The sequence below is a fragment of the Nicotiana tabacum genome, chromosome 2 (assembly GCF_000715075.1).
Source record: "Nicotiana tabacum cultivar K326 chromosome 2, ASM71507v2, whole genome shotgun sequence".
NCBI classification, from domain to species: Eukaryota; Viridiplantae; Streptophyta; class Magnoliopsida; order Solanales; family Solanaceae; genus Nicotiana; species Nicotiana tabacum.
In genome coordinates, this window is record NC_134081.1 from 92,102,139 (window position 1) to 92,119,600 (window position 17,462).

General features: G+C 40.1%; 1 protein-coding gene across 3 annotated transcripts; it reads right to left on the minus strand.

Moving 5' to 3' along the window:
• Positions 1-626: 626 nt before the first annotated feature.
• Positions 627-7,193, minus strand: LOC107775813 (protein FLX-like 1). Of its 3 annotated transcripts, none has more exons than XM_016595592.2 (7): positions 7,056-7,193; positions 5,054-5,674; positions 4,811-4,974; positions 4,058-4,158; positions 3,814-3,916; positions 2,337-2,391; positions 627-799 (listed from the first exon to the last, which is right to left on the minus strand). In XM_016595592.2, exons 2-5 carry the CDS (start codon positions 5,653-5,655, stop codon positions 3,824-3,826), a joined length of 960 nt encoding a protein of 319 aa, XP_016451078.1. In that variant the 5' UTR covers positions 5,656-5,674; positions 7,056-7,193; the 3' UTR covers positions 627-799; positions 2,337-2,391; positions 3,814-3,823. The 3 variants fall into 3 exon arrangements, with proteins under 3 accessions (XP_016451078.1, XP_016451080.1, XP_016451079.1); XM_016595594.2 differs by having other exon boundaries at positions 627-795; positions 5,054-5,678; positions 7,056-7,188; XM_016595593.2 differs by having other exon boundaries at positions 5,054-5,678; positions 7,056-7,188.
• Between the last annotated feature and the right edge of the window lie 10,269 nt (positions 7,194-17,462).

Genomic DNA, 17,462 nt, shown 5'->3' on the forward strand with positions numbered 1-17,462 from the left:
ACAACAATGCCAAGTCAAGCCACATAAAAAGTGAAACATACACTCAACTGCTACAAGTGATTTATGTGATCAACCATTATAGGAGGTTACATATGAGTGACTGAAAAAACTCACATGTTATGCCTATAATGTACTCACTCGTTTCACTTGTATAAATAAAAACTTGTTTTCATATTCTACATTTCTTTTCTTTTATGCATCTTCCCAACTGGGAAACCATGGCTCGGAATACAATAGCATGGGATTCTGGATCTGAAAAAGCAAGAAGACTCGAAGTCAAAAAAAACATGGTTCTCACTTATAGCTCATATCTTCGGTGCAAATTCTGAAACAGCAAGATCAATGATGTCCTGTTTAAGTGTTGGACAATGTTCTTTCTGAGTCTTAATCGATAAAAATATTGTCTGATCATCCATTTAAAGAATCCTTCCATCATTTAAGTTGATTTTGAAACGATATCTAAACTCAATATTTCAGTGTTGGAGAAAATAAATTGGTACGCACTTGTTAAAGTAGTATAGACTATAAAGTGTTTAAAGTTGATTTTAAATTCAAGTTAGCACAACTAGTTTGGGACAAAAGGGAGCAGACATCAAGTGTAGGAATTGAAAGAAGAGCCACAAAACTGCTTCACAAGAAGATGAATATCCCGAGCAAATCTTTTTATAAAACAAATACACTGCCATTGAGTAACTGGTACACTGGCTCGTACAAGTGCAAAATAATTGATAAAGTGTGCCCAGTTGCCGCCAGATCTGGCAGACTGAATATAAATACAACTTTAGCCGCTGGATTCTACCTGTTGCATAGCCATAGAACAAATAACTTTTTAGATAATATGGAGAACCAACAATTCTGTCCATAATTAGGTACCTAGACTCTTGCATTTTCCACTTCAAGTTATCTCGAGGGCTGATGCAAGTGAGCTGATAATTAAGGTCTTCTCAAAAACAATGTCTCGCAAAGGGAAGCATGATATCTTGAATTCATGATTAAATTACAATCAAAAGCAGGTGACTTATTTAAGATCATTTTGAAAGAGAAAAAACCAGATAAGATGGAAGTTGCCTCAAGTAAATTGCCAAATATGAGAATCCATGCAGATTTAGGGAAGAACATAATACAACGGAAGCAAAAGACACATATATGCAACACAACTAGTTGGCATTAACTCTTAATAATGTTAGTACGCTGACTTACATTAGATGTTCCTTTCTTGCCATGGGTTTTCTAAAGTTATTTGAAAAAAATGAATGATACTATATTGAGAAGACAACTCGACCAATTTCTGCAAGCTATGACTTTGCAATTGCAGACCTATTTGGCATGACTTAATATGTTCTCCATAAAAGAAACTTCTTTGGGAAGTGCACACAGAAGAAAATATTTTCTTGAAGTTAGCTTCCAGAGTTTGGTTAGAAGCAAAGGCCAATGGCGCATAATTATGATGAAGGGTGAGGATATGGCACTGAGGCTGGTGCTTAGTTATGGTCATTTGTTATGAAGGGTAAAGTGAAAGTAACATTTACATATTAGTGGATCGTTAATGGAGCAGGAGAACAAAAAATGAAGCAATGAGGGAACTTAATAAAAGAATGATGCACCTAGTAAACTGGCAAACTGTGATCAAGAGCAAAAACAGGTGGGGCGGGAATCAAAAATCTTATAACAAGAGCCTTTTATACAAATGGTAATGGAGATTGAATGAGAATAGTGAGGAACTCTGGCAGGAGGTAATTATCATTAAATATGGTAAAAAGTATTGTTGGTGCCAGTGCTTATGCCCGATAAAAGTTGCAGTGTGGAAGCAAATCTGTAAACTGGGAGGGGGTTATATCAGCAAAATATGAAATTGTAGGTGGATAATGAAAAGAGTACTAAGTTCTGGAGAGATGGAGGGCCGATATAGGAAACTTGGAGGATGAGTTACCTGTTTGAAGGAAAGAAGCAACATATTTCTTTTGTCAAGTATAGATGTTCACAATATTTACACTTTTGGTGTAAGGGTAATATGCTGGAAAACTCAGCATACCTTTTAGAACTTTTGGATTCTCTAATGCAGGAGTTTTAGCAGAGAACTTACACTTTTCCTATTATACTTTTATAGTACCTTCTTGGCACTAGATGTTGACAGAATTACCTTAGCTTATCAGAAAAAAAATTGAACAAAATAACTTAGCCCCTTGTATGGGTCTTTTTACCACAGTTGCTGTCAATATTTTCCTTGAGGAAACCGTTATAGAATGTTTAAGACAGTCAATACTCACAATTACTTCATCGAGGAAAACATTTTGTATTTTACCAAATAAAACCTAAAACTTTGAATAAAAACTCACCCAAAATCTCATGCTCAAGTGTCGGGCATTAACTCATTTAGACATTGGTTGTAACCTGGAAATAAAGAAGAGCATTAGAATATAAATGACAACGCACGGGTACTAAAAATTAGCAAGAAGAGTTTATACCAATGAAAGGGGAATATTAAAGCATCTACACCACAATTCATACATCATACATACTGAAAACATCAACTATTGTAAGGATATAAATCAAAATTGGACCTAAAGAACTTCTGAGGTGGAAACAAATCTTTGTACAACGTTCAGTCAGCCAATGCCAAGAAAAAAACATTTATCACACAACTCGACATAAAAGTTTGTTACCTAAATCCACAGTGTAACCTTATACAACACTTTGGGACTAAGGTTATTTTCAGCACACAAAACAAAAACACGGCAGAGTGGAAGTCTTTACATAGTCAACTTTGATACACAGACAGAGTGCAAGAATAAGTGGTTGTAGAAAAATTTGCAAGCAGACTTTAAGCCCCAAGTACTTCAATGACTGTTAAAGTCGAAAACCAGAACCCCAGATAAGTTTTTAAAAGTAAAGGCACATGGAAACTGCTAAAATAAAATCTAAGTTAAATTTACCACATCTGACTACATATAAACAAAACCAATATCCTTTTGGCCAATAGACAGAGTATCCTTGTAATCTTTTAATGACAACACATATCCTACTAGTTTGTTAGACATTACCCACCCCCACCCCCACCCCCACCCACCCCCAAAAAAATATTACGTGAAAGACAGCTCACACATAAGACAGCAACCGTTACATGCCCTCTAGGATCCATGAAACAAGGAGGAACTAACTTAGCGAAATTTAACATAAATGATAAAACCAATGATGTACCCTGTAATGTCGACAAGCAGTACTAGAAACTAGAAAGTTCTGGGAAGCTTTTTAAGTGATCCTCATAAAAAAATGCTCACCCACTTTTAGACGTAACAGACAACCAACACAACAAATGAACCTTTATATTCGATAAAGTGACTTCATCATCTTTCACAACAAAAGAAAACTCTCTTTCCCATTTTCTGGAATCAGTAAAAACAAATGAAATTTTTTATTTCCCATTGCATTCAGGAGAAACCAGATAATTTTTCTCCAGAGGTTTCACATGCTTTTGAATCTGATAAAAGAAAGATAGCTCTAATAGTGCAATGTAATAAAGAGAGGTAAAATTACTTTTCTTTAAAAGTGAATACGAGGCTAAAGTTCAAGGAACTACACATCAAAAACTTAACTCGCAGAAATTTCCAGACAACTATCTAGCTTAGATAAAGCAGACATTAGAAAAACCAACCAGACACCTAAAACTTTTCTCACACGTAGCAATGCAGCAACTACACTAAAAATAATCTCGGTAAGAAAATTTGTTTCTCCAAAAAATCATTCAGGATAAAATTTCAAATCTAATCCTGAGTTACATTTTAAAGTACCACAAAGTAGCAAAACGCAGCCTACATGAACTAGTTTATCTGGGTCCTTGAGCTCGCTGCACATCATAACCACCCCAAGCACCAGGTGCATGTCCATATTGAGAATAACCTTCAGCACCACCCTGCACCTAAAATACAAAATAAACTAAACTTAGAAAAAAAAAGTACTAAAAGGAAAAATGCTTCAGATGAACAAGAGCAAAAGATTCTATCCTTCTGCACACTTTTTCATCCCATCAACACCAAATGCACAATAGAGAATAACTTACAGGATGAGCAGGGTTCATAGGGTTCACTCCGTAACTAGCAAGATAGTAATTTGCTGCATAACCAGGTTCAGGATTCCCATAATTTGCATTGTACCCTGCACCTGCAGAAATAAAGATGAATTTCATGAAACTGGTAGAGTACCAGTATGCCAATTCGTCCAATAAATTTGAGAAAGACTAAAGCAACAACAGCGAGAACATAAGCTTAACTTAGAAATTTCAATGTTAGATGTGTGTGTATAAAAACCAAATTAAACGGGCGCCAATTGGAGCAATCATATCATATTAATCTCTCAGGGATTTGAACCTCCAATAAAAATCTTTCAAAACCATTTCCCACTATTTTCTTATAAACTAGAAATTAAACAACGTTTCTGGAGCAACTTTAATACACTTGAAAGAAGATTGAAGGGACACAAACCACCGATAAAATTTAATGAATTCTACTGTCCACTACAGGTAAACATTCTTAGAAATGACCTAATAGGAACCAATAAATCAAACAGACAATAAGTTGACTAAATGAACCATAGAGCAAGTTAATACATTAAAACAAAAGCACTATTCCTTCACGCTTAAGAGTGCTCTCCAGGTCTTATTTTGCATTACTACCAAGCAAATACAGTTCCACTGAGAACCACAAGTTTTTTTGACAAAGCATCGAGGAAAATTTGCACTTGTCAAAAGCAGATCTTTTGAAGAGCTTTTTCATGTCTGTATTTCACAGTTCTATGATTTCTGGGGAAAACAAACCTGGATTCCCAACAGCTGCTGCTGCTCGAGCTCTTTTTTCTGCATTAGCAACCTCAGCTCGAAGTTTTTCAAGCTCTCGAGCCATCGTCAGTAATTTTTTCTCCATAACCTGACCATGCTCATAGTTTTCTGCATATCCCTTCTTCTCGTTCTCAATGGCGGCCCTATAAGCCAAGAGTACAGTAAGAAACTATCAATTTGGAAATATTCCACATAGAGTAAATTCACTTAAAGAAAAAGTACCTTGCTCGCTGCAGCTCTTGTTTTAGGCCTTCAATTTCAGCTTTTATTGCTGGAGTTTGCTGTATATCTGCAGTCATTCTGGTAAAATCCTGGGTCATCCTTTGCACCTCTACAGTAAGCTCTTGTCTGGCAGCAGTAAACTCTTTGATATCCGAGCGTACACGCATGAGTTCGGACCTCATACCATCCACTGCTTGGAGATCCATTTCCATCTTAGCAGCCTTTTCATATAGTTCTCTCATTTGCACATCACTTTCCATGCGCAAAGAACGGGCATAATGATCAGTCCGCTGAAGTTCATATTGAGCAGCTTCTAATTCCTGCCTTAGTGCTACATGAGTTGCAGCTAACCGCTGGTTATCAACTAATAAACCTTGAATCTCATCATGCTGAGTAGCCAGGTGTTCCTCAAGAGCAGCAGGGTGTGGAGGCATCAATCGCGAGCCCATTCCAAACTGAGACTCTCTCATTTCTTCAAGCAATGCAGGATGAGGCAGTGGTACGCGACCCATAGCAAATGGGGCTTCATGAACTGGCGGAGGCAGTCCACCATGAGGACCACCTTTCATTGGAAGTGGAGGCCCGCGGTTTCGACCAGACATCTTCTTTGTTTTACCTTGTCTTGCTTATGAAGAGATCAAAGATGCTCGTTAGAAGACGGAAACCAATTCAAGCCGAAACATAATGAGAAAACAAGATGATTAAGTTACAGAAACCGTGAAGGAATGAGGGGGAGGGGTGGCCAGGGAGGTAGTATATGACTTTCATCCCCACCTCAAGCCGTGGTCATAAAAATCCACGGCAAGGGAGAGAAAAGGAAATGAGAAACGAAAGGAAATACTCCCCTAACAGGAGCAGATTTATATAGAGCCAAGGGGCTTCAGCTAAATCCTGTGCTACAACAACAATAACATACCCAGTATTATCCCACACCGTAGAGTTTGGGAAAATCCTGTGCTAATAGGGCAAAAATTAATTCTTTGGCCAATATAGTCACAAGATGAGTATTGCATAAATGCGAATGCTAAGATAGATGTGCAATCATACATATTAGATAAGATTGAAAATGACCACATTTGCCGGAAGGTGCAAGTAGCACGCATTGAGGATAAATGAGATAAGGTCGCTTGAGATGATTTGGTCATGTCCTGTGTCGACCAACAGATGCACCAGTTCGTAGATGTGAAACTTTGATAAATGAAGGTGTTAAAAAAGGGGAGAAGGTAGACTAAAATCAAATGTAAGGAAGTTGTCTCGAAAGACCTACAATTTCTTGGGATCAATGCAAACTTAGTTAAAGATGGGACATAATGGAAGTAAAAGATCTGTATATGTGATATCTATTAAGGGGAATATGATTTAGTCTTGTTGTTGTTGTTAAGTATATATATTTAAGTTATATATATTTAACTTAATTTCCACTTTAATTTTTATTTGGTATGATTATGTGGGTTGAGCTTGAATGAAGAATTGAGGACCATATAGCTGATCCCAACTTGTTTGGGACTGAGGCATAGTTGTTGTTGATATAGAATTATAGACTATTGAATCTGGAAAATTCTAGTGTTCTGGCAAAGGAGTTCACAAATTGCTTTAGGTCAGGTTTACACCCCAAGTGTGACATGCTAAGTCTTTTTAATCCCCTTGCATAAATTTATGGTTCCGCCATTGCCTGTGAGCAATTGATAAAATTTTACAACAAACTCAAATGTCCTAGGAGTAATAAAAACTAAATAAAGAAAAAGAGAAACGAAAGTGCAGTTCGATATTTCAATCTGATCAAGAATCATGAAACATGGTTCAAATATTTAAGCACATAGATATAGTTCAAATAGGTGAGCACTGAGCTCTTCAATCGAAAAGCATGAAATATATCCGGAGGCTGATTATAGGATATTAAACTGAACCCTAGAACAAGAACAGCTATAAAATTTGGTAAAATAGACAACATAAAGAAATAAAGGACCAGATTAGGAATATGTAAGGAGATTGAAACACCAACCTTGTTACACAGGTTGCTGTTAGGAGTTGCAAAATACAGGAGAAGTGGTGCCCAGCTGCTGCGGAGGAATAGAATTGGCGAAAGCCCTCCCCTTCTTCTGTAAAAAGAACTGGGTTTGAACCCGGTTTTGCCTATTTTACAATTTACATTAGGCGGTCTTGAGTTTTATTTTGTGTTGGGATAGGGACAAATTTGTCCTCTAGTACCCAAAAATTGAGCAAATTTACCCTCATTTAACTTTTGAGCTAATAATATTACCCGTCATCAGGGAATTGTCTCTTTTTTTTGTTCGTGAATCGATGATATAGTTTTAAATTATAATTAAAAGTTAAGAGGTAAATTCAGATATTATTTTCTTAAAGAATATGGACCTATCGAATTCACTCATTTCATACTAGAGTTCGCACAATGACAAGGACAAATACTATATGATTTGCTAACGTTAATGGTATGAATGAACCAAAAGTATAACTATTGGAACAAGTTTGAACCTTTTCCCTTTTGTTTATAATTTGGCCCTTGAAAATTCGTAATTGAGGTAGGATTTAATTTTTATGTAATGACAGTGTAAATGAATTTACATTATTATTTCAATTAATCTGTTCTAAAATATTATTTGTCTTATTTGCTAAGTTACTAATTTCAATTATTATGAACAACTACTTTAATTACATTTTAATGACTTGATAATATTAAAATATAGGCCAAATACATATACAGCCAATTCAACTTGGTCTCATTTTTTATTTTGGCACCATATCTCAACCTTGTTCCATTTTGGCCCTCCAACTCTACTTCTTATATTTTATTTTAACACAAAAGCTGAAACCAGTGCAAAAAAATATAGCGCGTGTGTATACACAAATCTGAGGTGTAATAAATATCCAATTAAAAGTTGTTCATCCTTGTCAAACGGGTCAATATTAAAATACCCGATCCGGATTTCTTGGTGTCCATGATACTTTCAGTTCAACTTGAAATCCACAAGAACAAATATCCATTCTATTATGAAAAAATAATTTTCTTTGAGACATGGATTCACTACAAACTTCAAGCTTATATGAAATAAATGATGAAAAAATCAGGTGGCAACATTTAATTGGATATTTATTACACCTCAGATTTGTGTATACACACGCGCTATATTTTTTTGTACTGGTTTCAGCTTTTGTGTTAAAATAAAACATAAGAAATAGAGTTGAATGGCCAAAATGGAACAAGGTTGAGATAGAATGCCAAATTAAAAATGGAGCCAGTTGAATGGGCTGGGTTTGGCCTAAAATATATATCCAGCATATAAAAGTTAGTATTATATACATGTTTATCCGAAAAATGGATAGAGTTGAATTTATACGTAGTTCCGAGGATATGTGGCATAACTTAAAATAAATTGTAAGGGTAAATAGAAATGTAAATATGGATTGCAGAGAATGCAAAATAGATAAGGTTGTAAGGAACAATGAATCTTAGGATTCAACAAATAGAATCAATCTAAGAAATCTGAAAGAACGATTCTTTACTGTAGAAGAATATAGCGTTTTTATTACAATGTAAGTCTGAGGAAAAACTTGTCCTCTAGAAATGGTAACCAAGCCCTTTTATAGTGGAGGGATTTGGTTCTAAGCATAATAAAATAAACATTCAGTGGGAGACCCATGATAAGTCAGTTTTTCCACAATTTCTGCCAAGATTCTCTCTAGTGGGATTGCAATGGCTTTTGTCTGCGAGCTCGATTTTGCTTAGAGCCCTCGATTTTGGTTTGAGCTCGAGCTCGAGTCTCGACTCGAGCTCTTGATCTTGGTTCAAGCCCGATCCTGGCTCGATCTCTCGAATTGATTCGAGGTCAATGTTGGTTGGTCTCCGGATTATGAGCATGATAGATTTGTTCTGCATCATGGTTCAATTTGGATTCGAGCTTGATAATGATATCTAACTCAACACGGATCGGCCTTCCCGGGTTTCGAGGTTAGTTTGTTCCACCTTCGGGATCTTACTTCGATGGATCATCGTTCGAACTCGATCGGACGAGCAAAAGCCGAAATTTATTTCGACCGTATACAGATAGACCCCTCGTTTTTCGAAAAGAATGTGGTGAGAAACGATATAATTTTTTAACGGCTCGATCGGATTATAACCTGACGTTTCCATCGGGTTCGACCATGACGTATCTGGTAGTTGTCCCGTCGGTTTAGTCTTTCAAAGCATTTAATGCATGCCAGGCGGTGGTCGGCCACCGCTGATACTGAACCGCCATCGCTTGAACCTATAAATAACCCTTTCTGTTATCCTTTACTACTTTCACATCTTCTATCTTCCAAATTTTTTAAGTCCTTCTTCGTACTTTCCAACTTACCAGTAAATCTGTGATTTCTTTCTGCAAAAGCCCATCTTCACTTCTATCAAATCTTTGTCACTTTTCTCTATTCCTTACTTCTGAACTCGAAAATGGCGAAAATGTCACAAACCATCCCTCAGAAAGAGAAAACTTCATCTTCACACTGTGTTGCCGATGATACGCCGGCAGAACCACGGCCTGAGGAGTGTGTTCCGGGGGCGTGCGTCCTTACTTCTGATTTTAAGGTTGATAAAGGCTCATCGGTCCCTGGTCGATGTGAACCGGTATCGAGGTATATATATTCGATAACCGAGAAGCACCTCCAACAACTAAAGAAAGATTGCAATTGGGATACAAAAGAAATAATGATTCCTTCTTCTGACGAAGATATCACTTCGCACGTGAGAGGTTTTTTGAATGTGTATTCTTATCCTTTCACGTTGGGTCCTCTCGATTTCATTATCATTGATTTCTGTCGTCAATACTAAATAACCCTAGGCCAGGTCCACCCTTCCTTTTGGCAGATCGTTATCCTAATCCGATATTTCGTGAGCAAAATCGAGGGGATGCCGTTGACCCTAGACCATCTTATTCGATTATACCGTCCTCGACTTTTTCGAGGAGGGTTAATAAAACTTCAGCGTCGGGCTACCAAGGCTCTGTTCTCGAGTATTGATGAGGACAGGGACCGGGGTTGGATGGGCAGGTTCATTCGAGTAAGGACTTTGGACCTGATTCCGACTGAAAAAATGCCCTTTCCTGAGGAGTGGAATACGAAATGTAAGTGTGATCCTGTTGTTACTTCTACTTTGTTCTTTCATTTCTTCTCTCATCGACACTCCTCCTTTTGTGATGTAGCGGTTCCCTGGATTCCCAGAGCAGTTCCTGATCTCAAGAACTGGGTACGAGCTTTTGTTTCGATCTCCACATACGCCGAACGCTCATGGCGTGATTTGTCAAAGGGTCGGTGGGAGGCCAAAAATCATGGTAAGCCCATTTCTCATACTCTTCGATGATTTGAACGAGGTGGTTTTCAAAATATTTTATTAAGGTTTTCCATATGCAGGTTTGGGTAAAGATGCGGCTTTGAGGCCCTTGTCCAACAAGGAAGAAATTTTGGCCTCTGTCCCAAAGCCGGTGAAGGAAAATAAAAGGAAATGAGCCTCCGTTCCCGAAGATCCAAAACTGAAGAAGAGGGTGGCTCGTAAGCCAAACAAGAATGCCATTCCTTTGACCGTGGAATCCGTTCTGCGCCTAAGGGATGAAGATGATGAAGAAGAAGAAAATGATGAGTCCGCACTGGCGGTCCGAATGAAGAGAACCACCGATGCCTCATCGGCGGCTGGATCGATGACGCTTCATGAGGCTCTGCCTCGAACTAAGGATATATCGGAGAAGGATTCAGGTAGAGTCCCCGAACTATCGGATATCGAAGATGCATCTCATCGGAGCCAACGGGCAGGGGATGTGACCGAAGGGGCCCTCGAACCTCTTCGAACTGAGGAGAATGCTCCAGGCGATTCATTAGGGGCAGCAGCAATCGAGGATTTGCCTACCTTTCCCGCTTTTACCGCAGGGGTGATTCGGGAAGCCCAAGCTTTGGGAGCCCTCAATCTAGATAGGCCTCACGATGAAGAAGATCCTTTTCGTGACCTGTTTACCGGCATTGAGGACGTTGCCGGTACTGGTGATAAATTGGATCTTTTTCACAGATTGCGGCAGGCTGCTTTTAAAATTATTTTATCGGTACTACCTTTATGTTCACTTTTCGTTAACTTCGCCTTTTGTTTCTTTGTAGGCAGCGACAGTTCATCGAGAAGCGTGTTCTCGATCCCAAAATAAGTTGCATTGCTACGAGGCCGACCTACAACGGGCTACTGATGAGAGGAACTCCCTTAGACTTATCTTAGGGCAGAGAGAAGAGGAAATAAAAGACCTCCGAGCTGAGCTGGCCAAGGCTTATCGAGATTAGACCGATTTGTCTGAGCGGGTAATGATGCTTTTGAAAGCCTATGGGCTTGATATCAGAATGATAGCTAACATTTCGGTCTCACAGCTGCAGCAAAAAATCGAGATGATCGGGAAGCTTCGTGAGGAGGTCGACGTGATAAAAATGGAGTCTTTGCGGTGGAAAGAAGGTATGGACCACTTTGGTGCAAAGAAAGAGACTGCTCTAGCCCAGTTATTATTGTCCGAAACCCAACTTCATAAAATGAAGGAAAAAGGCCTGGTTCAAGCAAGAAGAATAGAGGAGCTTGAGGCTCGGTTGGCCTCTGTACTTGCCAAGGCCGAATCTGATTCACTCGTGGCTGTCTATCGGGCCGATGCTGAAGCTGCCCAAGTCCAAGCAAGAGAGGCAGCCGAGTCCGCCGATACTCGAGCACATTATGTCGCCGAACTTGCTAAGTGCCGATCCCGAAGGGAAACCCTCGAGGAGATCCATGCTCGTGGTTTCGATCTCGTTGTAGAGATAAAAAGGGCCAAAGAACTCGAAGCCGATGCTGAAGCTCTGGTTTCTGATGGCGATGATTATGACGATGATGATGATGAGAGCAAAAGCGGATCCGAGAACGGGGGGGATCCTGATAAAAAAGAGACCGCTTCTGACCAAGAAGTTTAGTTATTAGTTTTTACGTTGTAATCACCCATGCAGATAAATTTGTATATAGATATATCCCCTTTTTTGCCGACTTGCTTCTGTTTTTGTTTCCTGTCTTGTAAGGACTCTATTCACGCCTTATGAATGTTTTCACAAGGATTTAAACAACTTAATCAAATTTGAACTTCGTACCCTCTGTAACCGAGCGAGCGCTTACTCAAACTTGGAGCGATCTAGCCCCTTAGGCTTATTAGTTGAGCCATGATTCGAGCTCGAAGAAATATAGTCCGTAGGCGTAATGGTCGAGTGAGTGCTTGCTCGAATTCGAAATAAAAGTAGCCTGTAGGCTTAGTAATCGAGTGAATGATTCGAACTCGAAGTAATGTAGCCCGTAGGCGTAATGGTCGAGTGAGGGTTTGCTCGAACTCGAAATAAAAGTAGCCCGTAGGCTTAGTCGAGTGAATGATTCAAACTCGAAGTAATGTAGCCCGTTGGCGTAATGGTCGAGTGAGTGTTTTATCGAACTCGATATAAAAGTATCCCGTAGTCTTAGTCGAGCGAATGATTCAAACTCGAAGTAATGTAGCCCGTAGGCATAATGGTCGAGTAAGTGTTTGCTCGAACTCAAAATAAAAGTAGCCCGTAGGCTTAGTCGAGTGAATAATTCGAACTCGAAGTAATGTAGCCCGTAGGCATAATGGTCGAGTGAGTGTTTGCTCGAACTCAAAATAAAAGTAGCTCGTAGGCTTAGTGGTCGAGTTTATCTTAATTTTGATTGCATAATAAATTTCCAAATAGAGGAATTTTTCTTGGATATAAGATATCGGTGAAGAGGAGGACTTTCTTTGCAAGTCATTATACATGTGTTCATGGTTCGCGTCTGGGTTCGGGCCAACTATATGAGCATGGTTCGTTTTGACCATTTTGGCTCTTACAACTTTTCCTATTGGAACCCCGTTGTTGCGAAATAACTTTTTTGCATCAGAACTTGATATATTTGAGGGCTAATTCCCCCAGTATTCGAGGTCGATTGTACAGAGGCCTCGGATATTGTTGTAAGTACAACACGATCATTGGTTGCTTCATTAAAAATCTTGCTGAAAAATCTATGTGGGATAAAATCGGTCTAAGGGAAAAAGAGTGCAACGCGTGCTTTCAGGCGAAGGATCCATCTTAGCTCTTGTCCGGACTTCTACAGGGTCAGTTTTGTGATGTAAATGAATATGAAAGGGTCGTACCTTAGCAGTAGTATCGTTTTAGATGTGACACATTCCAATTGCTTGATAGCTGTTTGCCGTTTATAATGTCGAGCCTGTATGATCCATTTTCGATGTTCTCGAGAACCTGATATGGTCCTTCCCAATTTGGTCCTAGTTTTCCTTCGTTCGAATTTCGGGTATTGATAGTGACTTTCCTTAATACTAAGTCCCCGAGCTTGAAATGGCGAAGCTTGCTTCTTCAATTATAATATCTTTCGATTCGCTGCTTTTGGGCGGTCAATTGGACTAGAGCAGCTTCTCGTCTTTCGTCCAATAATTCGAGGCTGGTATTCATAGCCTCGTTATTTGATTCTTCCATCGTGAATCAAAATCTAGTACTGAGTTCGCCGACTTCGTTTGGTATCAATGCTTCAGACCCATATACTAAGGAGAATGGGGTCGCCCCCGTACTAGATTTTGACGTTGTCCAATATGCCCAAAGGACTTCGGGCAGGATTTCTCTCCACTTTCCTTTAGCGTTGTTCAACCTCTTCTTTAGGTTTTGAATGATAGTTTTGTTCATTGATTCAGCCTGTCCGTTCCCACTGGGGTGGTATGGTGTTGATAATATCCTTCCTATTTTGTGATCTTCGAAGAATTTTGTTACTTTGCCACCAACGAATTGTTTTCCATTGTCACATACTATTTCTGCGGGTATCCCGAATCGGCATACGATATGATCCCAGATAAAGTCTATAACTTCTTTCTCTCTTATTTTCTCGAATGCCTGCGCTTCAACCCATTTAGAAAAATAGTCAGTCATAAATAAAATGAATTTGGCTTTACCTGGGGTCGATGGTAGAGGGCCGACGATATCCATTCCCCATTTCATGAACGGCCATGGGGATAGGACTGAGTGAAGTTGCTCTCTGGGTTGATGGATCATTGGCGCAAACCCTTGACATTTGTCACATTTTCGAACAAATTCCTTCACATCTTTGCCCATATTGGTCCAATAATACCTTGCACTGATTATTTTTTGGACTAATGGATCGGCACCGAAGTGATTCCCACAAGTTCCCTCGTGCACCTCACGTAGGATGTAATCGGTATCTCCTGGACCTAGGCATACTGCTAATGGTCCATCGAACGCCCTTCGGTATAGCGTTCCATCTGAAGCCAACGTGAATCGAGCAGCTTTAGTCCGTAGGGCCCTAGAATCTTTAGGGTCCGATGGGAGCTTTTCGCTCTTTAAGTATTCAATATACTTATTTTTCCAATCCCAAGTTAAGCTTGTAGAATTTATCTCGGCGTGACCTTATTCGATTACTGATCTTTAGAGTTGAACGACACTCCTCGAGCTCAAGTCACCTTCCTCGATCGATGATCCCAAATTTGCAAGTGCATCAGCCTCACTGTTTTGCTCTCGTGGAATATGCTGTAAAGTCCATTGTTTGAAATGGTGCAAAGTGACATATAGTTTATCCAAATACCGTTGCATTCTATCCTCTCGAATTTCGAAGGTTTTGTTTACTTGACTTACCACCAGTAAGGAGTCACATTTGGCTTCAATGACTTCTGCTCTCAAGTTTTTAGCTAACTCGAGACCTGCAATTATGGTCTCATACTCGGCCTTGTTGTTGGTCAACCTGGTAGTTTTAATAGATTGCCTAATAGTGTTACCCGTGGGTGGTTTCAAAACTATGCCTAGCCCGGACCCCTTCACATTCGAAGCCCCGTCCGTAAAAAGGATCCATACCCCCGATGATGTACCCAATTTCAACAGGAGTTCGTTTTGGACTTCGGGTACGAGGGTTGGCGTGAAATCGGCCAAGAAGTCTGCTAAAATTTGAGACTTGATGGCCGTACATGGTTGATATTTGATATCATACCCACTGAGTTCGACGGCCCATTTGGCCAATCGGCCTGATAGTTCGGGCTTGTGCAAAATATTACGAAGCGGGTAAGTGGTTAATACGTATATGGGGTGACATTGAAAGTACGGTCTTAACTTTCTAGAGGCGCTTATCAGTGCAAGTGCCAATTTTTCTAGGTGCGGATATCTAGTTTCTGCTTCTCCTAAGGTTCGACTTATATAATAAACTGGAAAATTGCGTACCTTGCTCTTCTCGAACTAGGACACCGCTTACGGTGATTTCCGATACTGCCAAGTACAAGCAAAGTTTTTCGCCTATTTTTGGAGTGTGAAGTAGTGGTGGGCTCGATAGATATCGTTTTAGTTCCTCTAATGCTTGTTGGCATTCCGGGGTCCAAGCAAAATCGTTCTTCTTTTTGAGTAGAGAGAAAAATTTATGACTTCGATATGATGATCTCAAAATGAATCGGCCTAAGGCTGCAATCCGTCCCGTTAGCCTTTGTACAGCTTTCACGCTGTCCACGATGGTGATGTCTTCAATGGCCTTGATTTTATCGGGGTTAATCTCGATTCCCCGATTTGACACCATGAAGCCGAGGAACTTGCCCGAACCGACCCCGAAAGCATATTTTTCGGGGTTGAGCTTCATGTTGTATTTCTTCAAAATCTCGAACGTTTCCTGCAAATGGGTCAAATGGTCCTCTGCGCGCAGGGACTTAACTAGTACGTCATCAATATACACTTCCATTGATTTACCTATTTGTTTTTCGAACATTTTATTTACTAGGCGTTGGTAAGTAGCCCCTGTATTTTTTAGCCTGAAGGGCATCACATTATGACAATATGTTCCATATTTGGTGACAAACGAAGTATTTTCCTGGTCCTCCGGGTTCATCTGGATTTGATTATACCCGGAATAGGCATCTAGAAAAGTGAGGATCTCGTGGCCGGCCGTGGCATCGATCATGCGATCGATGTTGAGCAGCGAAAAGGAATCTTTGGGGCATGCTTTGTTCAAATCCTTATAGTCCATGCACATTCTAAGTTTGTTCTCTTTTTAGGCACTACAACTACATTAGCTAACCATTTAGGATATTTCACCTCCCGAATGGACCCTATCTTGAGAAGTTTGGTTACCTCGTCCTTTATGAATGCGTGCTTTTCCTCGGATTGGGGTCTTCTCTTTTGCTTCATTGGTCTGAACCTAGGGTCCAAGCTTAGCCGATGCATCGTTATGTCCGGTGGGATACCTGTTATATCTAAATGGGATCAGGCAAAACAATCAATATTATCGATAAGAAATTGAACAAGTTTCTTCCTGAGTTCGGGGCTCAACCCCGTTCCCAAGTATACCTTTCGCTCGGGCCAGTGCTCGATTAGTGTGACTTGCTCTAGTTCCTCAATTGTTGATTTGGTGGCATCAGAGTCATCCGGAATCATGATCGATCGAGGGACCCTTTGATCATCATCTTCTTTGATCTTTTGGTTATCTGGCTGGGTCGAAGCCGACATCTGTGATTGCTATTTGGTGTCATGTTCTCCTTCTGAGCCCGATCCCTTTATCGACGAAGGTGAGGATATTGATTTTGCTTCCTCGACGGCGGACATTTCTTATGCGGCTGGTTGTTCTCCATACACTATTTCGACACCTCTCGATGTTGGGAATTTGAGGACCTGGTGTAAGGTCGAAGGTACGGATCTCATGTTGTGGATCCATGGCCTTCTGAAAAAGGCATTGTATCTCATGTCGCCTTCGATCACGTGAAACTTCATTTCCTGGATGGTTCCGGCCACGTTTATTGGTAGGATTATCTCGCCTTTGGTGGTTTCACATGCCATATTGAATCCGTTTAGAACCAGAGTTGCGGGTATGATCTGGTCCTGCAGGCCGAGCTGTTCTACGACCTTCAATCTGAGCTGGATCGATTAACACACGCTTAACTTTAGTTTTTTTCATGAGTATGAATATTACCAATGCATCATTATGAGGTTGGATGACTCCTTCTGCATCTTCATCATCGAAGGACAAAGTCCCTATGGGTGCGTAATCTTGAGTTTGAGATCGCTTTTCCCTCACAATCGATGTTTTAGTGCGTTTAAGCACTGGTCCCTGAGGGGTATCGGCACCGCTGATGATCATGTGAATGACGTGCTGTGGTTCTTCTTGCTCGTTTTCTTGTCGAAAGCCCTGTTTTTGAAATAGTTCTTCGCCCTATCACTCAGAAATTCCCGAAGGTGCCCTTTGTTAAATAAGAGGGCTACTTCCTCTCTTAGTTGCCTGCAATCTTCCGTTCTGTGGCCATGGGTGCCATGATATTCGCACATTTGATTGGGATTCCTTTGGGCAGGATCGGTCTGCATGGGTCGAGGCCATTTAGTGTCTTTGATGCGTCCGATA

Excerpts from the sequence above, each read along its gene's own strand:
- LOC107775813 (XM_016595592.2), bottom strand. The coding sequence starts at position 5,655 with ATGTCTGGTCGAAACCGCGGGCCTCCACTTCCAATGAAAGGTGGTCCT. Across the intron at positions 4,975-5,053 it reads CAAGAGCTGCAGCGAGCAAG|GGCCGCCATTGAGAACGAGA; the intron begins GTACTTTTTCTT and ends CTTGGCTTATAG. Across the intron at positions 3,917-4,057 it reads CTATGAACCCTGCTCATCCT|GTGCAGGGTGGTGCTGAAGG; the intron begins GTAAGTTATTCT and ends TTTGTATTTTAG.